Source organism: Gracilinanus agilis, chromosome 4 (genome assembly GCF_016433145.1).
Source record: "Gracilinanus agilis isolate LMUSP501 chromosome 4, AgileGrace, whole genome shotgun sequence".
NCBI classification, from domain to species: domain Eukaryota; kingdom Metazoa; phylum Chordata; class Mammalia; order Didelphimorphia; family Didelphidae; genus Gracilinanus; species Gracilinanus agilis.
The window spans coordinates 55,129,108-55,154,899 of NC_058133.1; the positions used below are offsets into that span (position 1 = coordinate 55,129,108).

The 25,792-nt window shown below is 37.8% G+C and overlaps 1 protein-coding gene across 1 annotated transcript; it reads right to left on the reverse strand.

The window, feature by feature from the left end:
• Positions 1-4,525: 4,525 nt before the first annotated feature.
• On the reverse strand, positions 4,526-25,792 carry SH2D1B (SH2 domain containing 1B). The gene is made up of 4 exons (XM_044676285.1): positions 25,659-25,792; positions 11,144-11,207; positions 5,677-5,842; positions 4,526-4,566 (listed from the first exon to the last, which is right to left on the reverse strand). The coding sequence occupies exons 1-4, from the start codon at positions 25,790-25,792 to the stop codon at positions 4,526-4,528; spliced, it is 405 nt and encodes a 134-aa protein (XP_044532220.1).

Here is a 25,792-nt window from a genome sequence, read left to right on the forward strand (position 1 = left end):
CTGATAAGGATGCTCCTATACATTTATTCAAGTCATTGATAAAAATGGTTTTTTAAGTTTATTTATTTAAATAATTAAGAATATTTTTCCTTGGTTACATGATTCCTGTTCTTTCCCTCCCCTCCTTCCTTCCCCCTCCCATAGCCAACTCACAATTCCACTGGGTTTTACATGTGTCATTGATCAAGACCTATTTCCATAATATTGATATTTGCACTAGGGTGATCATAGAGTCTACATCCCAATTATATTCTCATCAACCCATGTGATCAAGCAGCTGTTTTTCTTTTGTGTTTCTGCTCCCACCGTTCTTTCTCTGAATGTGGATACTGTTCTTTCTCATAGGAGCCCAGGGTCAGTTTAAGAAAAAAAAAATCTGCTTGGAAACTAGGAGGGGATGGAGTTGGTCAGCGGAGAAAGTACTACTCAGGAGCTAAAAGCCGCCCCAGCTGGAAGCTGGGAGTTGAAGTGGCTAATGTGCTTTTGAAACTCAAGTTGGGGCAGCTTACCAGTAGCAGCGATAGCAAGCAGCACTAAGAGCAGAAAGGAGTAGCAGAAATGGCTATGGGAGCAGGCAGAAGCATCTTGAGGCAGCGGGGGTAGAATGGCTGTGGTCAAGACAGCAGCAAGCAGGCAGAAGCGACTTGAGGTGGGAGCAAGGCAGTCACAGAAGCCGGGGAAGACAACCCAGAGAGCAGGAAACTCAGGGACTCAGTCATAGGAGGGAGCATCCAAGAGTGGCAGAGAAGCAGTGGCAGGAATAAAAGAAGAGTCCCTTTTTTCCCTGCGCTGATAGCTATCGGGCTCTCCTGATGGGCTGATGTAGGCAGAAAAACAGCTAGAGAGCGCTGAGCCGGCTGAGAAGCCAGTCCCCATCTCTCCTGGTGGGCAATGGTAGACAGTAAGCCTGGGAAAGCTCCAAAGGGAGAAGGGAGAGGGTAGAGGGGAGCCCACGGCAGGAGAACGGGCCTCTACTCACTTTAAAGTTCTGAAGTCCCTTCATGGTTGCCAATTATGTGTAATATATTACATACATTATATGTAATACATACAATAATATGTAAATTATTTTTAATAATACATTATTAAAAATAAAATTTACTTGTTTTGTTATAGTATAATTTTATAATATAATATATAAATTATAATTATATTGTTATTTATTAAATTATAAATACTCCAATTATTTTAATTCATAGGATTTATTAATAAAGTGAGAGAGGAAGAGATTCCTTCAGCCAAGTGGGCAGGGCACAGACCCAGAAACCCCACACCTGCCACGCTTTACCAAAGTAAAAACCCAAAAAGAGCCCCCCTGATTGGGTTTCAGCCAAATTTATCTCTCAAACATAACAAAGTAAAGTGAGCACATAACATAAAAGGATGCAGTTCAGGTGTATCAAATTTCCACCTACTTCTCAACTAGCAGCAATCTGTCTCTGTGTATAAGGTTCTCCTGATTCTGCTCCTTTCACTCTGCATCAATTCCTGGAGGTTGTACCAGTTCACATGGAATTCCTCCATTTCATGATTAGCACAATAGTATTCCATCAGTAACAGATACCACAATTTGTTTAGCCATTCCCCAATCAAAGGGCATCCCCTCATTTTCCTGTTTGATAAAAATGTTTGTTTTTTTTTTAAAAATCACATGGCTAAAACCAGATTCTTGTTATTAAATTTTAAAATTGTTAAATTTTCAGTACATTTATACTTTGGAAATAATAAAATCCAGGTTTGATTTGGGTTTTTTGTTGACTAACTAGCCTTAATTAAATGAAGGAGAAAATGTTAATAATGAAGATTAAGCTTTAAAGTATGTCCTGAGTACTTCCCAGGAGAGCCAGTTGTCAAAGCATCTACCAGCACAACCTGTTAAAGACAAAAGTCAAACCCAGTTTTGAGCCCTTTCCACTTTCCTGAGCCACCTGTCTCCTTTCCAAGCTGAATAAGCTTTCTAGTCTGAATCTGGCAGTGAACTCTATAGATCTGTCATCTGAGTAGCAATCTTACTAACTTCAGAGGCTCATCACCAGGGTGGTTCACTTAGGTCTGTGGTGGTGAACCTATGGCATGCAAGCCAGAGGGGGATGCTCAGAACCCTCTCAGTGGGCACACCCACCATCACCCCAGCACAGAGAGTTTGCCAGAGTTTGTAATTAGAAAGCCAGAGGAACGTTGGGCCAGGCTGCTCCCCACTCCTTCTTCACAGGTGTCTGAGGGCATCACCCACCCCTCTAAAAGGTTCACCATCACTGGTCTATGTGATGAAAGGTTGGTTTGGTTAGGTTTGTGTTTTTGTGTGATTTTTGGGCAAAGCAAATCATAAAGTTAATATATTAAGATTTAAATAGTGGTAATTATCTTTAGGTGAGAGGATTCAAATATTAAATAGACTAGGATCAGGGCTCAGAATCACTTTGATCTTCCAATTAGTTCTAGAATCAGAGACCAGGAGAACTGAAGACCTCAGAGATCACCAAGTTCAATATCTTCATTTTATTTCCAGTAAGCATGAATACTCATTGGGCACCCATTGTGTGCAGAGAATATCACAGGAGGTTGTGGGAAGAAACAAAGCAAGAAGGAGAGTCTTTGCTTTTGTGGAGATTCAAGTTTAATGGGGATATGGGATAATAATAAATATGATAGCATTTATATAACGCATTAAGGTTTTGCTAAACACTAGGTGGTGACATGGATAGAGTGCTTTGCCTGGAGTAAGGAAGACTTCTTGAGTTCAAAGTCAGCCTGTCATTTACTAGCTATGTGAGCCTAGGCAAGTCATTTAACCCTGTTTGCCTCCACTTCCTCATCTGTAAAATGTGGTGGAGAAGAAAATGGCAAACCACTCCAGTATCTTTGTTTAGAAAACCCCAGATGGGGTCACAAAGTGTCACACATGACTGAAAAACATAAATATTATCACATTTTGTGCTCAGAACAAAGGCAGGTGCTATTACTTTGCACATTTTATAGATGAGGAAACTGAGGCAGACAAAAGTTAAATGACATACCTAGCCAGGTCCACCCATCTGGTGTCTGAGGCCGGGACTCCAGTCTTCCTGACTCCAGGTTCAACACTCTGTCCACTGCACAGCATGAACCTATGAGCATCTGTATCATTACTTTCAAAGGTTATCACAATAAGTACACAGAGCTACAAATATGAAGTCTAGGAGTGCAGAGTGGGAGCTAGGATTAGTTAATTAGTGTTCATAGAAATGACGAATCTACAAAGTATGGGTGTTTTTAGGCTATAAGTGGAGAGAAGGAGATGTGGAGTCCAAAGAGGAGAGAAGAAGGAAGAATGACATAAGGGAAATAGAGATCAAAGTTTCATGTGAGAAACGCCAGCATGGGGGTGGATACCCCTAAAGAAGGACATTCCATTGGGACCACGCCAGTAGAATCAAGAGTCTCCAAGACATCATTTCTTTAAAAATAATTGTTATTTTTTATTATGAACTTAGACATCAACAAACATGAATAATACATCAATATATAAAGAACAGAAAAGAGGAATGTACATGAGATTTTATCATTTATACAAATGTATAGTAAATTTAACCTAGTAAAAGTGTCAGAATCAAGGCAAGAGACACTACGGAACTCTGGCCTGACCCTTGAAGTTCTCTAAGCCTACCCTGAGAGACATCCATAGAATTCTCAGAGATAGACCTTCTCGAACTCTAACCAGGGATGATGGGCTCAGGAGCCCTTTTGCCCTTCTTCCACACTGGAATGATTAGGAGGAATTAAGAAGGGATTTAGATGCCCCTGGATCATGCAAGGAACCAAAGGGTCTTCCTTAATTGTATAGGGAAGGCAAGGATGATTCTGTTTCCTTTCTTGTTATTTACATTGCCTTTAAAGCTTAACTGACTGCTTTGGGATGGATCTCTCTTGAAAGGTCCTGCAATAGAGAATGTTGGACTATATGGAAGAATGGGATAATCTATATAACATTTGCATTCTTAAAAATAACCACTAAGGGAGTTAATAAGTATTGATTCCAAGGCAGAAGGTGAGGGTTTTTTTAAAAAAGAACAAAATAACCACACTGATTCTGGGGCTCCAGGGTCAGAGTTCTAAGATTAGAGTTTTCAAGGACCTTATATTATTCATGGAGACTGTGGGGTGTGTAGGGATGGAGGTCATCATTTTTTGGCCGTCATTCTGTTTTAAACTCTCAGGCTGAACTCTGGCTACCCATTTTAGCACTGCAGGAATCCTGGGCAGATTTTCTTGGGGTGGGGAGGGGACAGAGTTTTGGGATTACATTTCTATTTCCAAGTATACAGGAGGAGTTTCCTTTCTTGGAGCTTAACTGTATAAAAAGTCAAAGTTAGCAGCCATGGACTGCCCAGTTCTCTGATTGGTAGGAAGACCAGAGTTCAGTGCTGGAAGGTGATTGTTCAGATTTCAGGAGGAGCTGCGAATCGCTGAAGTTTGAGGGACTTTATCCTAATAGGCTGATAAGTTATTTGTAGGTTGCTTTTCTTCATGCTCACTTGGTTGGAATTCAAGGCAAAACTTCCACGTAATCATCATCACTGAAATTTGCTGAAAAGAAATGGAAAGTAAATTGTGAGGGTTTACAACCATCCCAAGGCCCCCAAACAAAAGTGTTGGCTTCTTCCTTCCCAGACTTCAGCAGCCTGGGGTAGATGATCTTTTAAAAGCAGTAAGATGAATGATGGATAAAGTAATGGACCTAGAGTCAGGAAGACCCAAGGTCAAATTTAGCCTCAGACCCTAGTTGTGAGGTCCTGAGCAAGTCACTTAACCTCTCCATCTGTCAGTTTCCTCAACTGTAAAATGGGGAAAATAATAGTACCTGCCTTTGAGGGTTGTTGTACCTCAGTTTCCTCAACTGTAAAATGGGGAAAATTATAGTACCTGCCTCTGAGGGTTGTTGTGCCTCAGTTTCCTCAACTATAAAATGGGGAAAATTATAGTACCTGCCTCTGAGGGTTGTTGTGGGGATCAAATGATAATATTTATAAAGCACATAGCACAGGCACATAGAAAGCGCTTCATAAATGATTGTTTCTTTCTTTCCAAGGATGGGACCTTCTTGAGGCAAACACAGACCTAACTAATCCTCAGGAAATGAGGCTATTATCTTTTTTTTAACTCTTATCTTCTGTTTTAGAATTAAGAATAAATATTGGTTCCAAAGCAGAAGAGCAGTCAGGGTTAGACAATTAGGGTTTAGTGACTTGCCCACAGTCATAGATCTAGGAAGTGTCTGAGGTCAAATTTGAACCCAGGACCTTCCAACTCTTGGCCTGCCTCCATGGAGTCCCAGACCATCTCCTGAGGCTATCATCTTCTTTTTTTTTTAAACCCTTAACTTTTGTGTATTGGCTCCTTGGTGGAAGAGTGGTAAGGGTGGGCAATGGGGGTCAAGTGACTTGCTCAGGGTCACACAGCTGGGAAGTGTCTGAGGCCAGATTTGAACCTAGGACCTCCTGTCTCTAGGCCTGACTCTCAAACCACTGAGCTACCAGGCTGCCCCCTATCATCTTCTTTTAAATTGAGGAGATTAGAATTCTACGATTTACCCAAAGCCACAAATCTACTCCAGAGCCTGGAGCAATTCTCTTGATATCCAAGAGATTATCTGTTTTAAGTGAGGATTTTTGTTTTTTTAACCACAAGGGCTCTTACCATAAACATCACAGGAAGCAGTCTGGGGATTGGTACATCTCTGGTATACATTGTTTTTTTCTACTGCGTAACAGAGATGAACCACTAGTCCTTGATTTGGTTTCTCAAATTTGGAGATGAGTTCTTTTAGATTTGGAAATACTTCCCTTCTGACACCTTCTGCTGTCTGTAAGGATAGAGAACAGAGCCGTCAATGCTGTCACACTACTAAATGGCCTACCTCTAAGGGGAAGCAGATTGGAAAGAGGGCAAGGAGACAGCAGAATTTTGCCTATATTAAAGCACATATATTTAAGACTAAAGCCCTAACTTGGTCATGGGAGAAGTAAACAGTGAACAGTTATCAACCAATAAACCATTCAGGAAAGGTTTTCTGTCTTGTACACCCCTCTTAGATTGAAAGTTTCATAAAGGAACTCGCTAATAGTGTTCCATCCAAATTTTGGATGTCTCCCAATGCCTAGCACAATCCTTTGCACCCTCCTAACCTCCCTCGGCCGACGCACAATTCCACTGGGTTTGACATGTATCATTGATCAAGACCTAATTCCATATTATTGATAGTTAGACTAGAGTTATCATTTAGTGTCTTCATCCCCAATAATATCCCCATCAGCCCCACATAGTGTATTCTTAATAAATATTTATTGACTATTATTGATTATTGACCCTTTTATGAATCATTTTCACCTCTTCATTGCTTTGACTTGAGTAGAGTCAGGGTCAGTGAAGCTGTCCACCTGATAATGGAAGTTCAAATTCCTCAGGGTACATCCCTAATGCTGGAGGGGATGCGAGACACACACTAACATGCCCTTGCTGGATCTGTGAACTAGTCTAATTATTCTTGAAAGCATTCTGGAACTATTACCCCAAAGCTATTAAACTGTGTATTCTTTTGACCCAGAAATGCCACTAGATCTATATCTGAAAGAGATAGAAAAAAGAGGAGAAAGGCCCATATGTACAAAAACATTTACAGCAGGTGACCAAGAAATGGAAACTAAGGAAACACCCATCAATTGGGGAATTGTTGAACAAGTTATGGTATATGAATGTGATAGACTAGTAGGAGCAAGTGAAAGTTTTTAATGAAAATATTTGGGTATGTATGTAGGCAGTCAGAAAGAGCCAGTGGTCAAGAAGAATCTGAAGAGAAAAGAAAAGAGAAGGAATGATCAACAAAGAAGAGAGAAAGGGATGAAATCAAGAGTATCAATGGAGAAGTTAGCCTTGGTAATAATAGCTAGCAGAGGCATATCCCTCTAAAGGTGGCAAAACACGTTAGAAATATTATCTTATTTTGTCCTCACAAGAACCCTTGGAGGTAGGTACCATGTTTATCCCTATTTTATAAATGAGGGAACTGAGGCAGTCAGAGGCCAAGTGACTCAATTGGGGTTGCACAGCTAGAAAACATCTGAAGCTCACTACTTCATCAGAGATGTGAGCAAAAAAGGAAAGAATAGAAGATGATGAGAAAGATCTTGAGATGTAAACTAAGGGAAAAGGCAGTTGAAACAGATGCTCTCAATTAAATAGAAGGTAAAAGTCTTTGGCTGAGAAGAATTATAATAATAATGTATTGCATCTTTATATCACCTTAAGGTTTACAAAATATTTTACATATATTATCTCCTTTGACTCACAGAACCTTGGGAGGAGGGTGCTATTATCTCTATGTGAAGATAAAGCTAGTAAGTAGGAAAGGCAAGACTTAATCCTGGGTCGTCTTGACTCCTTGTCTAGTGCTCTGCCCAATTTAACACTATGCTGTCAGAGGTTAAGTGACTTGGTTGGAAGCATCTGAGGTTCACCTCTTCATCTGAAACGGGATCAAAAATGGAGAGAAGAGGGGATGATAAAAATGGATTTTGAGGCATTTGGTAAGGGTGAAGAAGCTTGAGACTGATGGCCTCTATTTTCTTGGTTATGCAAAAGACAAAGGTCTTCTGTTGGGAATAATAATAATAATAATTACAGATTATACTTTTTATCACTTTGCAAAGCACTTGACATATATTATCAGCTGACCTACACAACTACCCTAGGAGGCTGGCATTATTATTGTCCCTATCTGAAGAGAACGATGCCCAAGGACACACAGTGAGCAAATATGATGAAGATCTTAAACTTGGCATCTTCCTGACACCACCATGGAGTGTTCTATCCTATTTGTTACTGTGCTTTCTATTTCTACCAGCATTTAAAAAGTATATCCTTAATTTATTTCAACCCAGAAATGTGTTACCATTAATGTATTAATACTCTTTACTCCTAAATACTTTTTAAAACTGAAATTTAAAAAAAATAGTCCTTATAACGTTAACTTCACAGCAGACTCAAACTACTATTTGGCTCACATTTCAAACCAAATGGAAAAAGCAAGATTCATGCTGCTGTTAGTGTACATTTTGCCCTAGCACTATTAAAGGATCGCTGTTCACTTTGGATTAATTTTAATAAAAAGCAAAGTACATACGGAAATTTATAACAATTTTAAACACAAAAAAATGGTCTATTAATGTGGTCCCAACAATAATATATTGAACGAGAACAGAGACGGCAGATGCTAGGGATGCTAGCATAGGGTAAGAATTTCATAAAGTATGAGCAGAAATAAGATGAGAGAAAATAATTTAAAAACAACTGATAGAGTATGGTTGAATTGGTCAACCACAGGGTCAAGATTTCAAAAGGCCAAGGTAAGAGAACTGCAGTGAGAAAAGTGAGAGGTGGAAGGAAGGAGTGAATAGGGGAAGAAAAATATCAAGTTTAGAGCACGTTTACTAGCAAACTCTCAAACCTCTCCAAAATAAGAATTATATGCAAGAGATAAAGTCATTTCAGCTCTCTCCATAGTCCAAGACAACAAGAAATTTAATGAGGTAACAATATGATGAACTAATATCAGCAAAGGCTGATTCCTAATCCTTAATGCTCTCTCAACCCCCCCCCTCAATCAGTCAGGGCTGTGCAAGTTAATTTGTGGGCCTGAAAAAGAATTCAGTTCTGCCCTCCTTTCCGTGCACTGTGGGAAGCCAAACGCCAAAAGCTTGTTCTGCCTGAGACAATACTGCAGCCACGCTATAAGAATACTTAGTCAGAGAATTGAGGAACAGAAGAAACTGGGGTAGGACGCCAACATCTGTGTGATGCACACATCCAGCTGTGGTTATTGATGCCCCCACAGGAGCCACTTGGAGAAGAGACTGAAGCTGGCAAAATGTGAATTATTCAGTGTGGGAGAATGTTGAAGTTCAACCCTTGGGGAAACTGTCACCAAAAAGTTAAGAGACAAAAAGTAAGAAATAGGAAAATATAAAGAAAAAGACATTCAAATTGCTAAAGAAGAAAAATATTTTGAGGATAAGCAGATAAATCAACAGCAAAGGAGTTAATAACAAAAGAGATATGGTCTCTAGGGCATCTAAATAAGTTCAAACATATATGAATAAATTTTTTCTGTACAAAGGAACAAGAATCAACACCTGTTGAGGCAAAATATCTTATGGATTTCCAAGAGAGCATGAAAGCACATCAGGATGGGCCTGAATGGTTTAAGAAGGAAAAAAAGATATTATGAAAGCAGTATTTATGGTCTACACAGCAGAAATAATTGGCAAAATGGAAAACCTTGAATCCCCAGTGGCAAACCTTACAAAAGAAACAAAAAAGAGAACAACTGATTGTAAATGAAAATTCAAAGGAACAAAGAACAATTTGGAATAACAGAAGCAACATTAAAAGATAACATGATCTTTATGCCAGCAAAACATACTGACCTTGAAGACAGTATACATAGACAACTTAAGAATTAGAGAACTTCCAAAAGCACATGTCAAAAAACTTGAACACCACAATGCAAGAAATAGCATAAGAAAACTTCCCAGAATTTTTGGTCACAGAAAACAAAGTACCAAGCAAAAGAAGCCAAGAGTTGCCTCAAGAGAAAAACAAAACAAAACAAAACAAAACTATTCTACAAACTCCAAGACATATAGTAGTTTAACAATTCCAATGAGATACAAATAAGTTCTTTAAAAGACCAGGAGAAAGGCCTTCAAATATAAAAGAAAGGAAATTTGAGGGACACTAAACTATTATGAATTCATTAGAAATCATAGGAGGGAATGGAATAATGTATTCTGATGAGCAAAGGAATTTAAGATACAAACCAAGGTAACCCCCTGCAAACTTGAGCCTAACCAGTAATGAAAAAGGAGAGAAATTCAATTTTTAAATTTTTATTTTTTTTCCTACAAAGAAAACCAGACCTGAAAATACTTATTGCTTTGTAAACACTCCAAATTAGAGAAATACAAGAGAAGTAAACAAAGTTAGAAACTAAGGAAAATACAGGTAATTAAATAAATTATCCTAGAAAAAAAGGGAGGGGGAACACTAAGATGATTAAGTTTAGAAAGATTAAGTCAGAAGATAGAAGATTAAAATTAGAGGAAGGAAGTCCTGGATTAAGACTACATAACAGTGAGTGATGATAAACCTAAAGATATTACTAACCCAGAGTGTGATTGATGTAAAGTGAAGATGGAGCTTCTGGAAATTTAGAAGCTTGATAAAATAAAAGGCCAGAGTATTCATGAGGAAGATAGCTATGCATAAGCATATTTAAGTAGTCAAATAAGGATAGGAGTGAAGAAGAAAACTGTAAACCAGAAATTAAACTGCTTAAGGAAAGAGGAGATATGACCTAAAAGTCAATAGATCATTAGGACAAACAGGTGGACCAGGTGATAAAAATGAAAGGAGTGACCCTAAAAAGGCAAGTTGCTGAATAAAGATGGAAAAGGAACAAGCTGTGAGTAAAGAGTGAGGAACAAAGACTAAGTCATCTCCTCCTCCTCCTCCTCCTCCTCGTCGTCGTATCCCAGTTCTTCATGGGGTATGAAGAAAGGAGTACTTTAGAGTGTGGTCAGTGATGTCTGGCCTTATGCAGAGAGCTATGTTTGGGTTAGGACAAAAAGACAGAACAAGTGACAAAGGAGTAAATATAGGGCAAAGGACGAGCTCGTTAACAATAAGCCAGATGTTCCAGAGGTTACAGTGGAATGGCAAGGACATAGGAAATTATGGACTTGGGGGGCAATAACAGTATGCAAAGATATAGGAGGGAAAAGGACTGCATTTGCCCTCCATGGCAAAGTGAATGACCAATTAACCAATAACCTCATCCTCTAAGAGTCCGGTAATGATAGATCATGAACATTACTGTCTCTGACCCCCTGAGACTCAGGAGATCTTAGAGTTCACAGCCTCTAGGATCAAAGGAAAAAGAAATGATTGGGTCACTGGGGACTGGGCTAATGTTCTGATTAGGATTGGGACCTTATCCTCACATTGCCACATGGAAGAATGCACACTCAGAGCATGTATATAACACAAACATTTAATTTCTAATCTCTATTCCAGTCTTTGCATTTTGGCATTAAGGGATTTTTCTTACCTCTATTGTATAGTATCCATGTTTTTCTTTTCTGATTCGGTATGTGTAGATCTTCTTTTGAAACCTGTAGAAAAATAACTGAGTGAATTGCACTGTACCAGAATCCAATGAATATACTGTCCAAACCCACAGTGCTTTCCTGATAAGGCTTTTGCTGTATTAGCATCCAGAAATTGGAAGTCCCAATTTTGAGTCCCTCCACATTCCTTAAAAAAAATCTTTACTTTCTGTCTTAGAATAATTCCAAGGCAGAAGATTGGTAAAGATTAGGGAATGGGGATTAAGCAACTTGCCCAGGGTCACATGGCTAGAAAGGTGTCTGAGGCTGGATTTGAATCCAGGACCTCCTGTCTCTAGGTCTGGCTGTCAGTCCACTGAGCCATCCACTAGCTGCCTGGCTCCCTCCATATTCTTGAGAGAAGAAGGTACACATTTCCTTGGCCAGTGAGCTTGAATTATGAGCTTCAATTCTTTGAAAATTTGGCAAAATTCTAGGATGTCACTACAGAGATACTGGAAAACAGCTGGAAAACCCCATAGCTTTACCAAAACCAGTTCATTTCAGACTAATCTCATTTACATCTTTCTTTCCCCTCTTCCTTTCTTTTTTTCTCAGGATTGCTAAACTAGAATAGGATATTGCTAACCTGGCTTTTTAGCATTGCTTTTGATAAAAGGATCTCATTACATTCTTCTAGAAAAGATGGAGAAAGATGGATTCGGTGATAATAACTTAAATAGAATCAGAATATTTGGCGAGCCAAACTCCAAGAGTAATTATTAATGGTATTAATGTGTTAATGTGGCAGAAGATTTCTGGTGAATTAACTCAGGTATCAGGTATTGCTCCTGTATTGTCAACATGTTTGTAAATGAGTGAGAGGAAATGTGCTACGGTTAGAAATGGCCTCAGATCCAGGAAGATATTTGTTTAAGTTCTACCTCTGACATATACTAACTACGTAAACTGACCTACCGGTGCTGTAGACGAATTTCCATACATTTCAGAAAAGGTATTGACCTTCATTGGTATATAGAATTTCCTCATCTGGGAACTCCATGTATCAATGAAATCACAGACTAGTCTCTACATCTATCAGTCAGTTAATAACTAAACATGTATTAAGCACCTACAATATGCCAAACATTGTGCTAAGCCCTGGGGATACTAAGAGAAGTAAAAAATAGTCCTTATTCTCAAGGAGCTCACAGTTTAATGATATCAACAAAGCTAGAGATAATATGCTCCTCAAATCTGCAGAAGATATATTGGATGACAGAATCAAGATCCAAAAGAATCTTGATGGGTTCAAAAATTGGGCTGAATATGAGTTGAAAACTAATAGAAATAAATGTGTAGTCTTTTGGGTGTAAGAAAAAGCTTCACAAATATAAGATGGGGAAGCATGAAGAGAGAGTGGCTGTTCTAAAAAAGATCTGGGTTGTTTTTTTTGTGGGCTATAAGCTTAATTAATATTAGTCATGAGTGTGATGTGGCAGACAAAAAAGGCTAATATGAACTGGGCTTTCTTTCATTAAGAGAGATAGAGCTTCCAGAAATAGGGAGATGATAGTTCCCCTGTTCTCTGCCCTTGTTGGTTCACACCTCGAGTGTTTAATTCTGGGTGCCCCAGTTTATGAAAGTCAAGAGTTGACAAAGGTGAGGTAAACTTACTTCTTCTGATTCTACATCCATTGCTATTTCTACTAGATGATCCTCCCTCTGAAAGGAAATTTTGATGGGGAAAAGTGGAAAGGGGACCAAGAAAGCAATCTGTGTTCCACACAGAAGTGCCTTTGTTTTTGGATGTTGGGGACAAGACAGCATGGGGCCATGGAATCTATGGAGGCTGGATGATAAACTAAATGTTAGTGGGGGTGGATTGGATTGAAAGGCATTAACTAGTGAGGAAAGAGAGATGGAGCGCACAAAATAAACCTCATCTACCACTCACTGCTATCCAGGGCTATAATTACTCGGTTCACATTCAGTTGAATTCAGTTCAATTTATTAAGTGCCTACTAGTTGCCAGGCATTGGAGGAGAAAGCAGGCAAAAACCTAAAATGAAACTGGTATATGGAATTCTAGGAATGAGAGACAGCTTGTGCAAAAGCAGGGGAGATAGGAGAGGGAATGCCAGAAACAGAAACATTAAGGAGGCAAACTCACAGGGAACATTTGATTGAACTTTAAAATGTATTAAGTGCTTTCTAAATAAGAACTCCATAAGATAGTTGGTACAAGTTTCATTGCCCCTCACCACCCATTTTCACAAGTAAAAGGAAATCGATTTTGAAAAATCGATTGTGGAAAAATATGAGACCGTAGACTTTAGATAGTAAAAACATATAAAATAGACATCGCTATATAAGGTTTATTGTAATGAAATAGAATGCAAAATTCTGGTGGCAAAAGTCCATCGTTTCTGTTGAGAAGTTACCAAGTCTGGTAAGAATAAGTTACAAAGCCCAGCCAAGATATCTTGAACAGTTGAAAAACTCCAGATCTTTCCACTCTTGGCTGATAACCTCTGAAACCCAATTCTCAGCACTGACAGCCTCTGAACTCCAGACTTCCTCTTTCATTGACTTCAAAATTTCCTTAGAAGCTCCCAAATTATATCTGTAGATACCCTATTAAAGAAGAATCCTTTGTAATATAAATTATATCTCACTCCTACAGTGAATTCTCACTTCTATAGGGAAATCTCATAAGTCTTTGGCTTGATTTGAGTTGACCCAACCCTCTTTTTTCTCTCTCACTATATACCACCTTAAATAAAACTTGGATGGTTGTGACATCTCTCCGAAAAGGCTCACTGTCTCTGTGATTTTCCATAGTTGCCCAAAAGTCATATTAATAAGTAGAAAAGCTGGAACTCACAACCTCTAATTCCAAGGCCAGTGCACATGGCACCACACTGGGAAGGTCAATGAGGTTGGCATTGTTAATGAGATTGGCAATAGAGCCATTCCATAAATTGTTACAATTCAGATTTCCCTACATCACTGTAAGCTGAACCAATAGTTTAGCAGGATCTCCTGTCCCTGTGCTATTCACATCTCCTCACAGCTGCTCTCTCCATAGTTCTCTGCTGATAAACTGAGTGACTGACTCCTTGAGGATAGGTATTTTGTCTCCTTTATCTTTGAACATAGAAGGTGCTTAAGTGGTTGTTGGATTTGAATTTTAGACGATGCCTTTGTTATCAGAGAGCCTATGTTTTGGCCAAGGACATATACTCTTTCTTCCTTTTCTTTCTTTCTTTTCTTTTTCTTTCTTTCTTTCTTTCTTTCTTTCTTTCTTTCTTTCTTCATTTCTTTCAACACCTTTAAAATTATGAACTACTGGACTAGAAACTGATAAGTGTAGGGGTTCAGGTTGTATTTTCATAGCTGCTGCCAATTGAAAGTTGGAATTTCTCAAGAGATATGTAGGGGGCAGCTATTTAAGAAGATAATGTTTCAAAATAGATTCGGCTATCAGAACCACAGCACCACAGCTACTAATAAATTTCTTAGCTAGGAAGGCTGTATGTCTTATGAAGGCTTGTAAAAAAGAATTTTGTGGAGTTATTTGAACTTTTTCAAGATAACTATACATGGAGGAGGGTAAGATGAACAGAGAAAAAGAACCACAAGTATTTTCCAAGTGAGATAGTATACATGGTAGCAGAACAACATAGGAATATTATCACCATTATGAATAAAGAAAAGACCAGGGCTTTACAAAATACAGTTCTTTGAGGGAAGCCAAAAGGAATTGAGTTTGTAGACGAGGGTAAAGGGATCTACTTTTTGGAGTTAATAGGCCTATATTTAATTTTTAGTTTTGCTACTTACTATGTGTTTAAACTTGGGCAATTCATTCAACCATTCTGAACCTCAAAGTCCTCATCTTTATGTTACAGTATAGTGGGGTTGATCTGGTAGTCTTTGGACACATCTGAGGACCCTCCCTGCAGAGCCCAAACATACACACTGGCCCTTGCAGATAGGACACTAAAAACTAAAGATAATTTATTGTCTGGCATTCACTATTAATTATGTGTGATCGTCTTTTGGTGGAAGAGGGTTCAGCTGGGAAATGTAAGTTGAAGGCTACCTTCGCCTTTTAAGAGCAATAGAGGAAGTGATCCTGATTCTGAATCCAGACTTGAAATATTTGAGATGAAAAAAATATAATTCTGGTCCAAGTTGGAGAAAAGAGAGATCACTTGCCTTCCTGTAGTCCTGACCCTTTCTTGTACGTCCCCCAGCTATGGCCTTTCTCTCAAAATTCACAGAGGAGGAAGGTAGTACCCTCAGAGACAGAATGAACCAGATCAGATCTCTGATCATATCTCTGTATAGTGCCTGCAAGTCATTAGTTACTTCAACCTTGGGAAAATCATTTTGGCAGCTGTTGAGGATAGGTGGAGTGAGGACAGAATTGGGTCAGGCAGATCAAAGTTGAAGATTATCTAAATAGGCCAGGTAAGAGGTCATGGTGGCCCCCAGCACGAGGGTGAAAATGGGGGTAAAGAGGAGTCAGATGCAAGAATTTCATGTTTATGATAAAGGTATAAAGGAGAAGCTTTGGTATGTGTAGGATGTAGGAGAAGAGGGAATCAAGAATGATGCTGAGGTTGTGAGCCTAGTTTACTGAAAGAGTAAGAATACCTTGAACAGAAATAGGGAGATTTGGGAGAGAGGGGTAGCATCGAGAGAAATGTAATTAATTGTAATCTAGAGATATTGAATTTGAGATGTGTACAGGACATCTGGTTTGAAAATGTCTGATTTTGAGTTGGGACTAGAATCGAGGATAGAAACTTAGAACAGCTATATAGATATGAAAATCGTTTTTATAGAGAATAATTATATTTATTAGAAATGAGGGGGAAAAATGGATGCCCAGGATAGAGTGCTATGGTTAGGGGAACATGATATGATGATCCTAAAAAGGTTAGAAATCTAATGAATTAACAACAAGAATTTAAAGAGCTAGAGGGCTCCCTCAGCATCCTTACCCACCCCACATCCTCTAGCCACTAGTGCCTACCCTTCCCTATCCTTCCCTCCTACGGCAGGGAGAACAAACTCACAGGTTTGTGCCTGGGAGTCTGGCTTTAGGGAAGAGACTTCCACTCCATTGGCCCCAGTCATTCTACTGGAATGCTCCTAACCCCACAAGAAAGACCCAGTCTTGTTATGTACTGAGGTTGGCTTTTTTTTTTCTCACAGTTCTGTCATTTTTTTTTTCATAGCAAATAAGATTTCCTGTCTACTGTTTACCACATCCATATATAACAGACCAATACCATATGTTCCTGGCCAAAATCTAATTTTGTAATTTCCTGCTTCTATACTTAATCTTCTCCATCACCCTCATTGTGAAAGCACAGGTATTATTAGTAATGCCACCAGCAGCTTCTTTTCCAGTCTATCCTCACTTCCATGAGCCACATTAATCATGTTCCACAAAGAAGGGCCACCACCAGGCTCCCAAGAACCAGTCTGGAACACCCTTTAGAAATAAGGGAAGAGACTATACTACATTGGGTATTTAAAATAATAGTGGTGACCATGGGCATACTGGATCCTCCTTGAATCCGAGAATCGGGGACATTGGTTTCATTTTCAGTATGAACATTTACAGCTTAGAAACAGGCACATGATACAAATCAAGGCTTGATTTATTATTTTATTGGCTTCTGGACTTTAGAAAATAATGGAAAAGAGGTTAATAATTCAGATTCAACTTATAAGTGTGTCCGGTATACATTTTTTCTTATCTGGAGAGCTGATTGTTAAACATTTACCAATCCATCCTTGGTGATGACTAACATTTCTTTAGTTTTACAAGGATGTTCTCTTATATTAAATTCAGTAAAGTAAGTGAAGCAAAAATGACCTGATGTTTTAGATAAGGAACTGACACCCAGAGGGATAAGGTGATTTGTCCACAATACCATTAAAATTCAGATTAGGCCCACATCTTAAGAGCAAGACCAGGAGTTTTTTCAGGATTATCAAAATGATCCCTCAAGATCTCAGTAAAGGACTCGAGGCTCATGATGTGGTTTCCTGTCCTCCCCTTTCAAGGTGGTGTTTTGGCCAATCTCCATCCATCAGCACATCTCTTGTTCAAAAATAGATTCTTGAATTTCTCATCATGGGGCATACAGGAATCACATCTGGCAGCCGTGCAGAAGCAGATTGATGGCTAGGGCCTCTAGTGGGTTTTTAAGCTTTACGGAGTTTGCAAGTTACGAATAAATTCTGATTGGTGATTGATTCCTTAAACTTATGATGAAGGGAAATGATTAATGCTAGTTTTAGTTTCCTAACAGCATTAGCAAGTATTTGTCAGTTATTTCCCAAATTCCAGGAAATAATTACTGATAATGTGCAAACATAGTTATCTGCACTACACCCAGCTTCCCCTTCTCCATTAGTGCCAATTCTACCTGCTCTTATTCTTTTTAAACCCTTATCTTTCGTCTTAGAATCAATATTGTGTATTTGTTCCCAGGGGGAAGAGCAGTAAGGGCTAGGCAATGGAGATTAAGTGACTTGCCCAACGTCACAGAGCTAGGAAGTGTTTGAAGCCAGATCTGAACCCAGAATCTCCTATCTCTAGCCCTGGTTCTCAATCCACTGAGCCACGTAGCTCCATCCCTGGCTGGATAGCTTTAATTTTAAAGAATTGTTTCCTTTCGTCAGTATGAAATCTACCTATCTGTAGCTTCTACTTACTTCTCTGCTCTAGAAGCAATTGGTCCTATCTCTTCCTTGCAACATTCCTTCAGAAACTATCTTCCTTAACTCTTTTTTTTTCTCTCCAGCCGCTTCCACTGATTTCCATATGGCATGGTCTCCATTTCCCTCATCATCATCCTAATTGCCATCTATTAACCCTTTTTAAACTGTAGCAATTAAATAGAAAACAATACTTGTGCTGTGATTTGAGAGTGGCAGGTTCAATGGGACCAACACCTCCCTCGGTGGAGATATTTTCTCCCTCAATGTAATTTACGGCAGCAGGCACTTTCTTTATTGCCAGTTCACAAGGATGACTTATTCTGAACCTGTGGTCCATTAAAACTACCAGGTCTTTTTCTTAAGAGCAATTGTCCAGGTAAACCTCTTTCCATCCTGCACTTACAAAGTCCATTTTTTAAAACTCTACACTTATCTTCATTGAACTTTATCTCATAATATTTAATCAGTTATTCCAAGGTGTTGAGATGGTTTTGGACCCTGGTACACTGTCCAATGCATTCTCTGTCTCCTCTAGCTTACAAGGGATTTCTCAGAGAACATTTTTTTAGATTATTGGGGTGATCAAAACCCCCCACCACTTTTACTATGTCATCTTCTTTAGCTAAATGCTCTAAAGATATAGGGTAAACTAGTAACACTCAGCTACTTAGCTTGTTAAAGGTTAATGATCAATATGTCTATGGCTTATATGGCCTGCCTCAGCCACCTACTAGCTGTATGACCCTGAGCACATAACAATTTCTCTGAGTTTAGTTTTCTCACCTGTAAAATGGAGATGAAAAAATAACACCTTCTTCAGAGCTGTGAAGACCAAATGAAGTACTTTATAAATCTTAAATATATATTCACATAATATGTATATTATTATAATTATATGTATATATAATTATAATTATATTATATATAACATATATTATATAATTATAATATGCACATGTAATATGTATATTATTATAATCATACATTATATAATTATAATATGTGCATATTATATAACTATATATTTACACATAAATATATGTTCAATAAGTGTAAATATATTTATGTGTTTTAAATATATATTTAATATGTGTAAATATATTACATTTATATTATAAATATGTATAAATATTATCAGCATCATCTTTATTATCACTATTATTATTTTTGGAGTCATTTCTCCACTATGCCATCTATCCCGCTACCATATTTTAAATCAAACGGAATGATCCTATGTTCCTTCAGTCAGGACAGAAAAGCAGAGGGAAAGGCATCTTTAATGTAATTTTCACTGATAAAACCATAGGCATTTCTGATGTTGAGCCATTTGGCAGTATCAAGATCTTTAAGGATGAGAACTTTCTTGTTTGGGTCTTATGTAGGTGTATCTGCTGAGAAGGTGGAGCCCAAAGCACCTAGAGAGGTGAATTGCCAGGTCTTCTCCACACAGGTTGCTCCCCAGAACTGTAGCTGTGGGGGCAAGTAGGAACCAGATTAAAGATCCATTGACATGCTTAAATTATTGAGTGCCTAGTAAGTGCACAAGACTGTTAGCTCCTAGAAAGCAGAGACAATTTGTCATTTGTCCTTATATCCCCGGCACTTAGTATAGTACCAGGAACATAATAAATGCTTAATAAAGGTTAGTTGACTGACTGCCTTCAAGGCACTGAATTAGGTGCAGGGAATTAAAAAAACAAATGAAAATCAGTCGGTTGCTTCATGGAACTTATGTTCTACTAGAGGAAATACAATATTTATAAAGATAAGTTAACTGATGTGAAAAGGTTGAAAAAGCCAACAACTAAAGCAGTTGGGAAAGGCTTCCTGAAGGATGTGGCATGTGAACTGAGTCTTGAAGGAAGTGAAAGCATCTAAGAAGTAAAAGTAAGAAAGAAATTTATTCCATGGCACAGCTTATACAAAGGTGTGGAAGTGGGAGATGGGATGTTGAGTCCAGAAGATAGCACAGAGGATGCTATGAAATGCCCATAAAAGTAGGCTATAAATTGAACAATACAGATACACAAGGGATGAAGGAGAGAACCTACTACCTCATTCTCTCACCATCAACAGTATATTTTAGGATCCAAGATTCTCACTAGAACCAAGGAGGACATGCAGGTCCATCTGATTGCAACATTAATTGATAATTTGATAATAATAAAAACTATATATAATAATAGAATAGAATATAAAATAATTATAATTAAACTACAGCTATATGCAGAGTACTGATGAAATCACATTTGGAAAAAGATACTGTTCTTTTCTTGGAAAAATCTAAAATCTTAAGGGGATAGTGATCTTACAAGAAGAAAAATTAGAAAACTGACCTGTGCAGCTTCCTGGAATAGTGCCAGAATTTTATTGATGTTCTTTGGTCATTGAATGATATCTGACTCTTCATAACCACATAGACCATGACATGCCAGGCCTTTTTTCTTTCCTCCACTATCTTCTGAAGTCTGTCTATGCTCATGTTCATTGTTTTCGTGATTCCACCTATCCATCTTGTCCTCTACCATCCCCTTCTCTTTTTGCCTTTTATTTTTTTCAATATCAGAGTCTTTTCTAATGAGTCCTGCCTTCTCATTATGTGGCCAAAGTATTTAAGCTTCAGCTTCAATATTTGTCCTTCCTGAATTCATTTCTTTCAAGTATTAACTGATTTGCCCTGCTCTGCCGTAAAAGAAACTCTCAAAAGTCTTCTTTAGCACCACAATTTGAAAGCATCAATTCTGTAGTGTTCAGCTTATAATCCAACTCTCACAGTCATACTTTATTACTGGAAAAACAATTGCTTTGATTATATGGACCTTTGTTGGCAAGATTATATCTCTGCTTTTTAGTATTCTGTCCAGATTTGCCATAGATTTCCTTCTAGGAAGTAAGTGCCTTTTAATTTCATATGTACAGCTGGCATCTACAGTGATCTTTAAGTCCAAGAATATAAAATCTAACAGTGCTTCTATTTCTTCTCCCTCTGCTTGCTAGAAATTGGTGATACTAGTCCTGATCTTAGCTTAAAAAAATTTTTTTCTAAGCCTTTACCTTAACATCTATACTGTATATTGGTCAGAACAGTCGTAAAGACTAGGCAATGGGGGTTAAGTGACTTGCCCAGTGTCACACAACTAGGAAGTGTCAAGCCAAATTTGAACCCAAGATTTCCCAATTTTAGTTTTTAGGTTTTTTTTCTTAATGTTAAGCTTCAGGCCAGCTTTTACACTCTCCTCTTTTACCTCATCAAGAGGCTTCTTAAATTCTTCTTTACTTTCTGCCATCAGAGTGCCATCATCTCTGTATTTGAGATTGTTGACATTTCTGCTGGAAACCATAATTCTGACTTTTGAATCTTCTAGCCTGGCATTTTGCATGAGGAACTACGCATTATAAGTTAAATAAGTAAGGGGACAACATAAAGTCTTGTCACACTCCTTTTCCAATTTTTGAACCAAGCAGTTATCCCATGTTTGATTCCAGCTATTCCTTCTTGACCCACATATGGGTCCCTCATCTGGTATTCTCCTTTTTATGATCAATTGCCACATTTTGTTCCACAAGGTCAAAAACTTTACTGTAGTTGATGAAGCAGAAGTAGAATTTTTCTTTAACTTCCTTGCTCTCTCCATAATCCAGGAAATGTTGGCAATTTGGTCTCTATTTCTTCTGTCTTTTTGTAAACCAGGCTGTGCTTCTGGTAATTCTTGGTTCACATATTGCTGAAGGCTAGCTTGCAGAATCTTAAACATGACTTTGCTGGTGTGTGAAGTGAGCATAGTTGTTGGCTAATTTGAACTTCCTTTGGCATTGCCCTTCTTTAGGATTGAGATGTAAATGGATCCTTTTCAATCCAGTGGCCACTTTTGTATTTTCAAAATTTGTTGGCATATTGAGTGCAGCCCTTTAACAACTTCATCTTTTAGGATTTTGAATAGATCAGCTAGAACTATGCCACCTCCACTAGCTTTCTTGTTAGCAGTTGTTTCCTAAAACCCACCTGACTTCATTCTCCAGGATATATGACTCTAGATAAGTAACCACATTATCAGGATTATCAGTGATGTTTAAGATTTTTCTTTTATAGTTCTACATATTCTTGCCATCTCTTCTTAGTTTATTCTACTTCTCTATATTTTTGTCTATCGTGCCCATTTTTGTATGAAACGTTCTTCTGATATCTCTAATTTTCTTGAAGAAATGTCTTTATTATATTGTTTTCTTCTATTTCTTTGCATTGCTCATTTAAGAAAACCTTCTCTCTCCTTGCTATTTTCTGGAATTCTGTATTCAGTTGGGTTTATCTTTTCCTTTCTCATTTACCATGCCAGAATGGCATGGACCAAATATTGAAAGGTGATAGTGAAGAGGATGAGAAAATCATGAGTACTACCTTACATAGAAGGTGTACCTTGGGAACATGCCATCTTTTTTGTAACAATGGATTTCCAGGAAGAACTTGAGTAAATTTTCTGGGATGTTCAAAGTGGCAACATTTACATTAAATTTCTAAGAATTTGTTAGGAAGAAAGTAAAACAATTCTAAGCCAGGTAATACAACAGAAGGTAATAATAAAAGGAAGACTAGCTATAGGGTAATAGAGCCATGCTTGAAAATTTTAGGGGAAAAGGGGACTAGGATCCTTAATTTTCTAGGGTTGATTAAATGTGTCAAGTAAATGGACAAGCATCCAAAAGCATATAAAAGGAAAATACATTTATCTAGTTCAATAAACATAGGCCCTAAGTAAAATATTAGGGTCTTTGTTTTTTGTGTTTTTGCTTTTTTTAATGACTGCATGGGAGAGGAGGTAGAAGGGAAGGAAGATAGATCTGTTTGAAAATAAAATTTAATCAACCTTCCTAGAAGCAAGATCCATAGCTAATAATTATTTCCCTAAAACCAAGACTAGGGAAGACAAAAACATGACTATCTTTGATATTAAAATTTCTTTCCTTAATATCAAAGATAGTCATGTTTTTGTCTTCCCTAGGAAGGTTGATTAAATGTAGACAAAGAGACTATGAGAATGTGTAGATGAACTAATACTTGAGCAGGGGCAGGAATGAGTATGGGGTAGAGGAGTTGGGTAGATACAATATGCTTAATGAAGATGTATAACATTTCTTTATTTGAGAAGGTTATCTTGACTGAGCCATATGAGAGGAGCAGATACAGAAAGAGGAGTGGAAAGTCAGTAATGCATCTGTTTTTGTACTCTCTGTCTATAATACTCTTAAAATTAAATTTTATTTTCAAACAGATCTATCTTCCTTCCCTTCTACCTCCTCTCCCATGCAGTCATTAAAAAAAGCAAAAACACAAAAAACAAAGACCCTATAATAAACATATATAGTCAAGCAAAACAAAATCATGCATTGGCCATCTCAAAAATACTCTATCTGCTCTGCAAATCTGTCTATGAGACCTCTGGAGAAAATTGAATGGGAATAGAAAGGAATATACTTTTTCCTCAATGGAACATGGCACCAACACAAAAACTGACCATGTGTTAGGGCACAAAAATCTCAGAATCAAATGCAGAAAAGCAAAAATACTAAATGCATTGTTTTCAGAACATGATGCAATCAGAATTACATTCAACAAAGGGCTACAGAAAAACAGATTAAAAACTAATCTGAGCCTAAAGAATGAGTGGGTCAAAGAACAAATCATAGAATAAGAAATAATTTTATTAAAGAACAACAGTGAGACAGCATACCAAAATTTATGAGATGGAGTCAAAATAGAACTGAAGGAAAAATTTATAGCCCCAAATACTTACATCAATAAGATAAAGAAAGAACAGGTCAATAAATTGGGCATACAATTGGAAAAGAAAACTAGAAAAGGGACAAAATAAAAATCCTCAAACACCAAATTAGAAACCCTGAAAATCAAGGGAAAGATTAATAAGATTGAAAGCAAGAAAAATGTTGAACTTTAAATTAGCCTAGAAGCTGGTTTTATGGGGGGGAAAAACAACAATAAAATAGATGCACCATTGGTTAATTTTATTTTATTTTTTAAAGAAAACCAAATTACTGTCATCAAAAATGAACAGGGTGAATTCACCATCAATGAAGGGAAAATTAAAGCAATTATTGGGAGCTACTTTGCATGATTATATACCAATGAACCTGACAATCTAAGTGAAATGGATGAATATTTACAAAATTATAAATTGCCCAGATTAACTGAAGAGGGAATAGAATGCTTACATAATTCCATCTCAGAAAGAGAAATTGAACAAGATAGCAATGAACTCCCTAAGAAAAAAATCTCCAGGGTCAGATAGATTCACAAATGAATCCTACCAAACATCTTAAAGAGCAATTAATTCCAATATCATATAAACTTTGCAAAAATAGGTAGAGTTCTATGAAATTCCTTTTGTGGCACAAATATGTTACTGATACTTAAACTAGAAAGAAAGAAAACAGAGAAAAATTATAGACCAATTTACCTAATAAATATTGATGCAAAAATTTTAAATCAAATGCTAGCAAGGAGATTACAGCAAGATATCACAGAGATCATATACTATGACCATCTGGGATTTATTCCAAGAATGCAAGACTGGTTCAATATTAGGGAAATTATCAGCATAACTGACCATATCAGTAACAAAACTAACTGAAACAATATGATTATCTTAAAAGATGCAGAAAAAGCTTTTGACAAAATACAGCACCCATTCCTGTTAGAAATAGTAGTGAGCATAGGAATAGATGGAGCTTTCCCTAAAGAACTTCCTATTAGACAAAAATGACTGAAAACTGGAAAATAGGCTGGCAGAAACTAGTCAGAGACTAACATCTCACATCAAGCAGCATGGAAATATACAATTATATGCCAAATATACTCAAAGTAAATACAGAGCAAATGGCTGGGTGGTGGGACGGCAGCAAACAGATGCTGGGTAAATCAAGAAAAGCCTCATTTAGGAACTGAACTTTGAAGGAAACTATGAATTACCAAGATACAGTTCAAAATGGGCACATGGTTTACACATGAAGGGTGCTTCATAAGCAAATTATGGAAGCATAAAATAGTTAACTGTCAGATCTAGGTATGATCCATCTCCTGCCTCTGCACCGTTATACAAGCTGTCTTTTATGCCTCAGACACACTCCTTCCTCACTTCTTCCTCCCAGAATCAAAGTTCAGCTCCTAAATGAGGCTTTTCCTGATTTGCCCAGCATCTGTTTGTGCTCTATGCCCTTTGCTTTGTATTTCATTTGAATATATTTGGCATATAATTATACATGTCCATGCCATTTCCTTCAGTAGATAAATTCATTGGATGCCATAATCGTATTTGTTGTGATTGCTGTTTTCATTTCTGATCTGTGAAATAATCAACTCTGAATTGAAACTTCCTCCATAACAAATTTCCTGTAAATGATGTAGCTTAAAGAGGTACCTGCAGCACTGAGAGGGTCAGTAAGTGATTCGGCATGCGGCACAGAACTAGAATAAATCAGAAACAGAGGTGGAACCAAAGTCTCCATGGCCTTGCAAGGCCAACTTTCTCCTATGATGATAATCCACTGTGATTGGAGCGCTCTGCTTTCCCTCCAATTTCTCCCTGATGGTCTTTAGCCATTCCCCCCTCTCCTGAGGTTTTCCAAATTGACTGTTATCCTGTTCTTACTTGGTCAATCTTAGAAAAAACATAGGATGCCAGGGCTAAAAGAAACCTTACACAGAACGTGAAATACATTTTAAGAGAACCAAAAAGCAGAGACCACTTTACTTACAAGACACAGAGGCACAGGGCTCCTGGCACCGACTCACTGTCTCTTAAGAGAAATTTTCCATCTTTCTTTTCCTGGAGCAGTAACTTCTCACAGGCTTGTTTAGACAGAGGGCCATGGTAAAAGGGTAGGTCCAT

Bases quoted from the DNA above. Each gene is read 5' to 3' on its own strand.
- SH2D1B (XM_044676285.1), bottom strand. From the start codon at position 25,792: ATGGACCTACCCTTTTACCATGGCCCTCTGTCTAAACAAGCCTGTGAG. The intron at 5,843-11,143 runs GTAAGAAAAATC...CTATCCTTACAG, and splicing joins ATGGATACTATACAATAGAG to ACAGCAGAAGGTGTCAGAAG. The intron at 4,567-5,676 runs GTAAGAGCCCTT...ATTTCTTTTCAG, and splicing joins TGCTTCCTGTGATGTTTATG to CAAATTTCAGTGATGATGAT.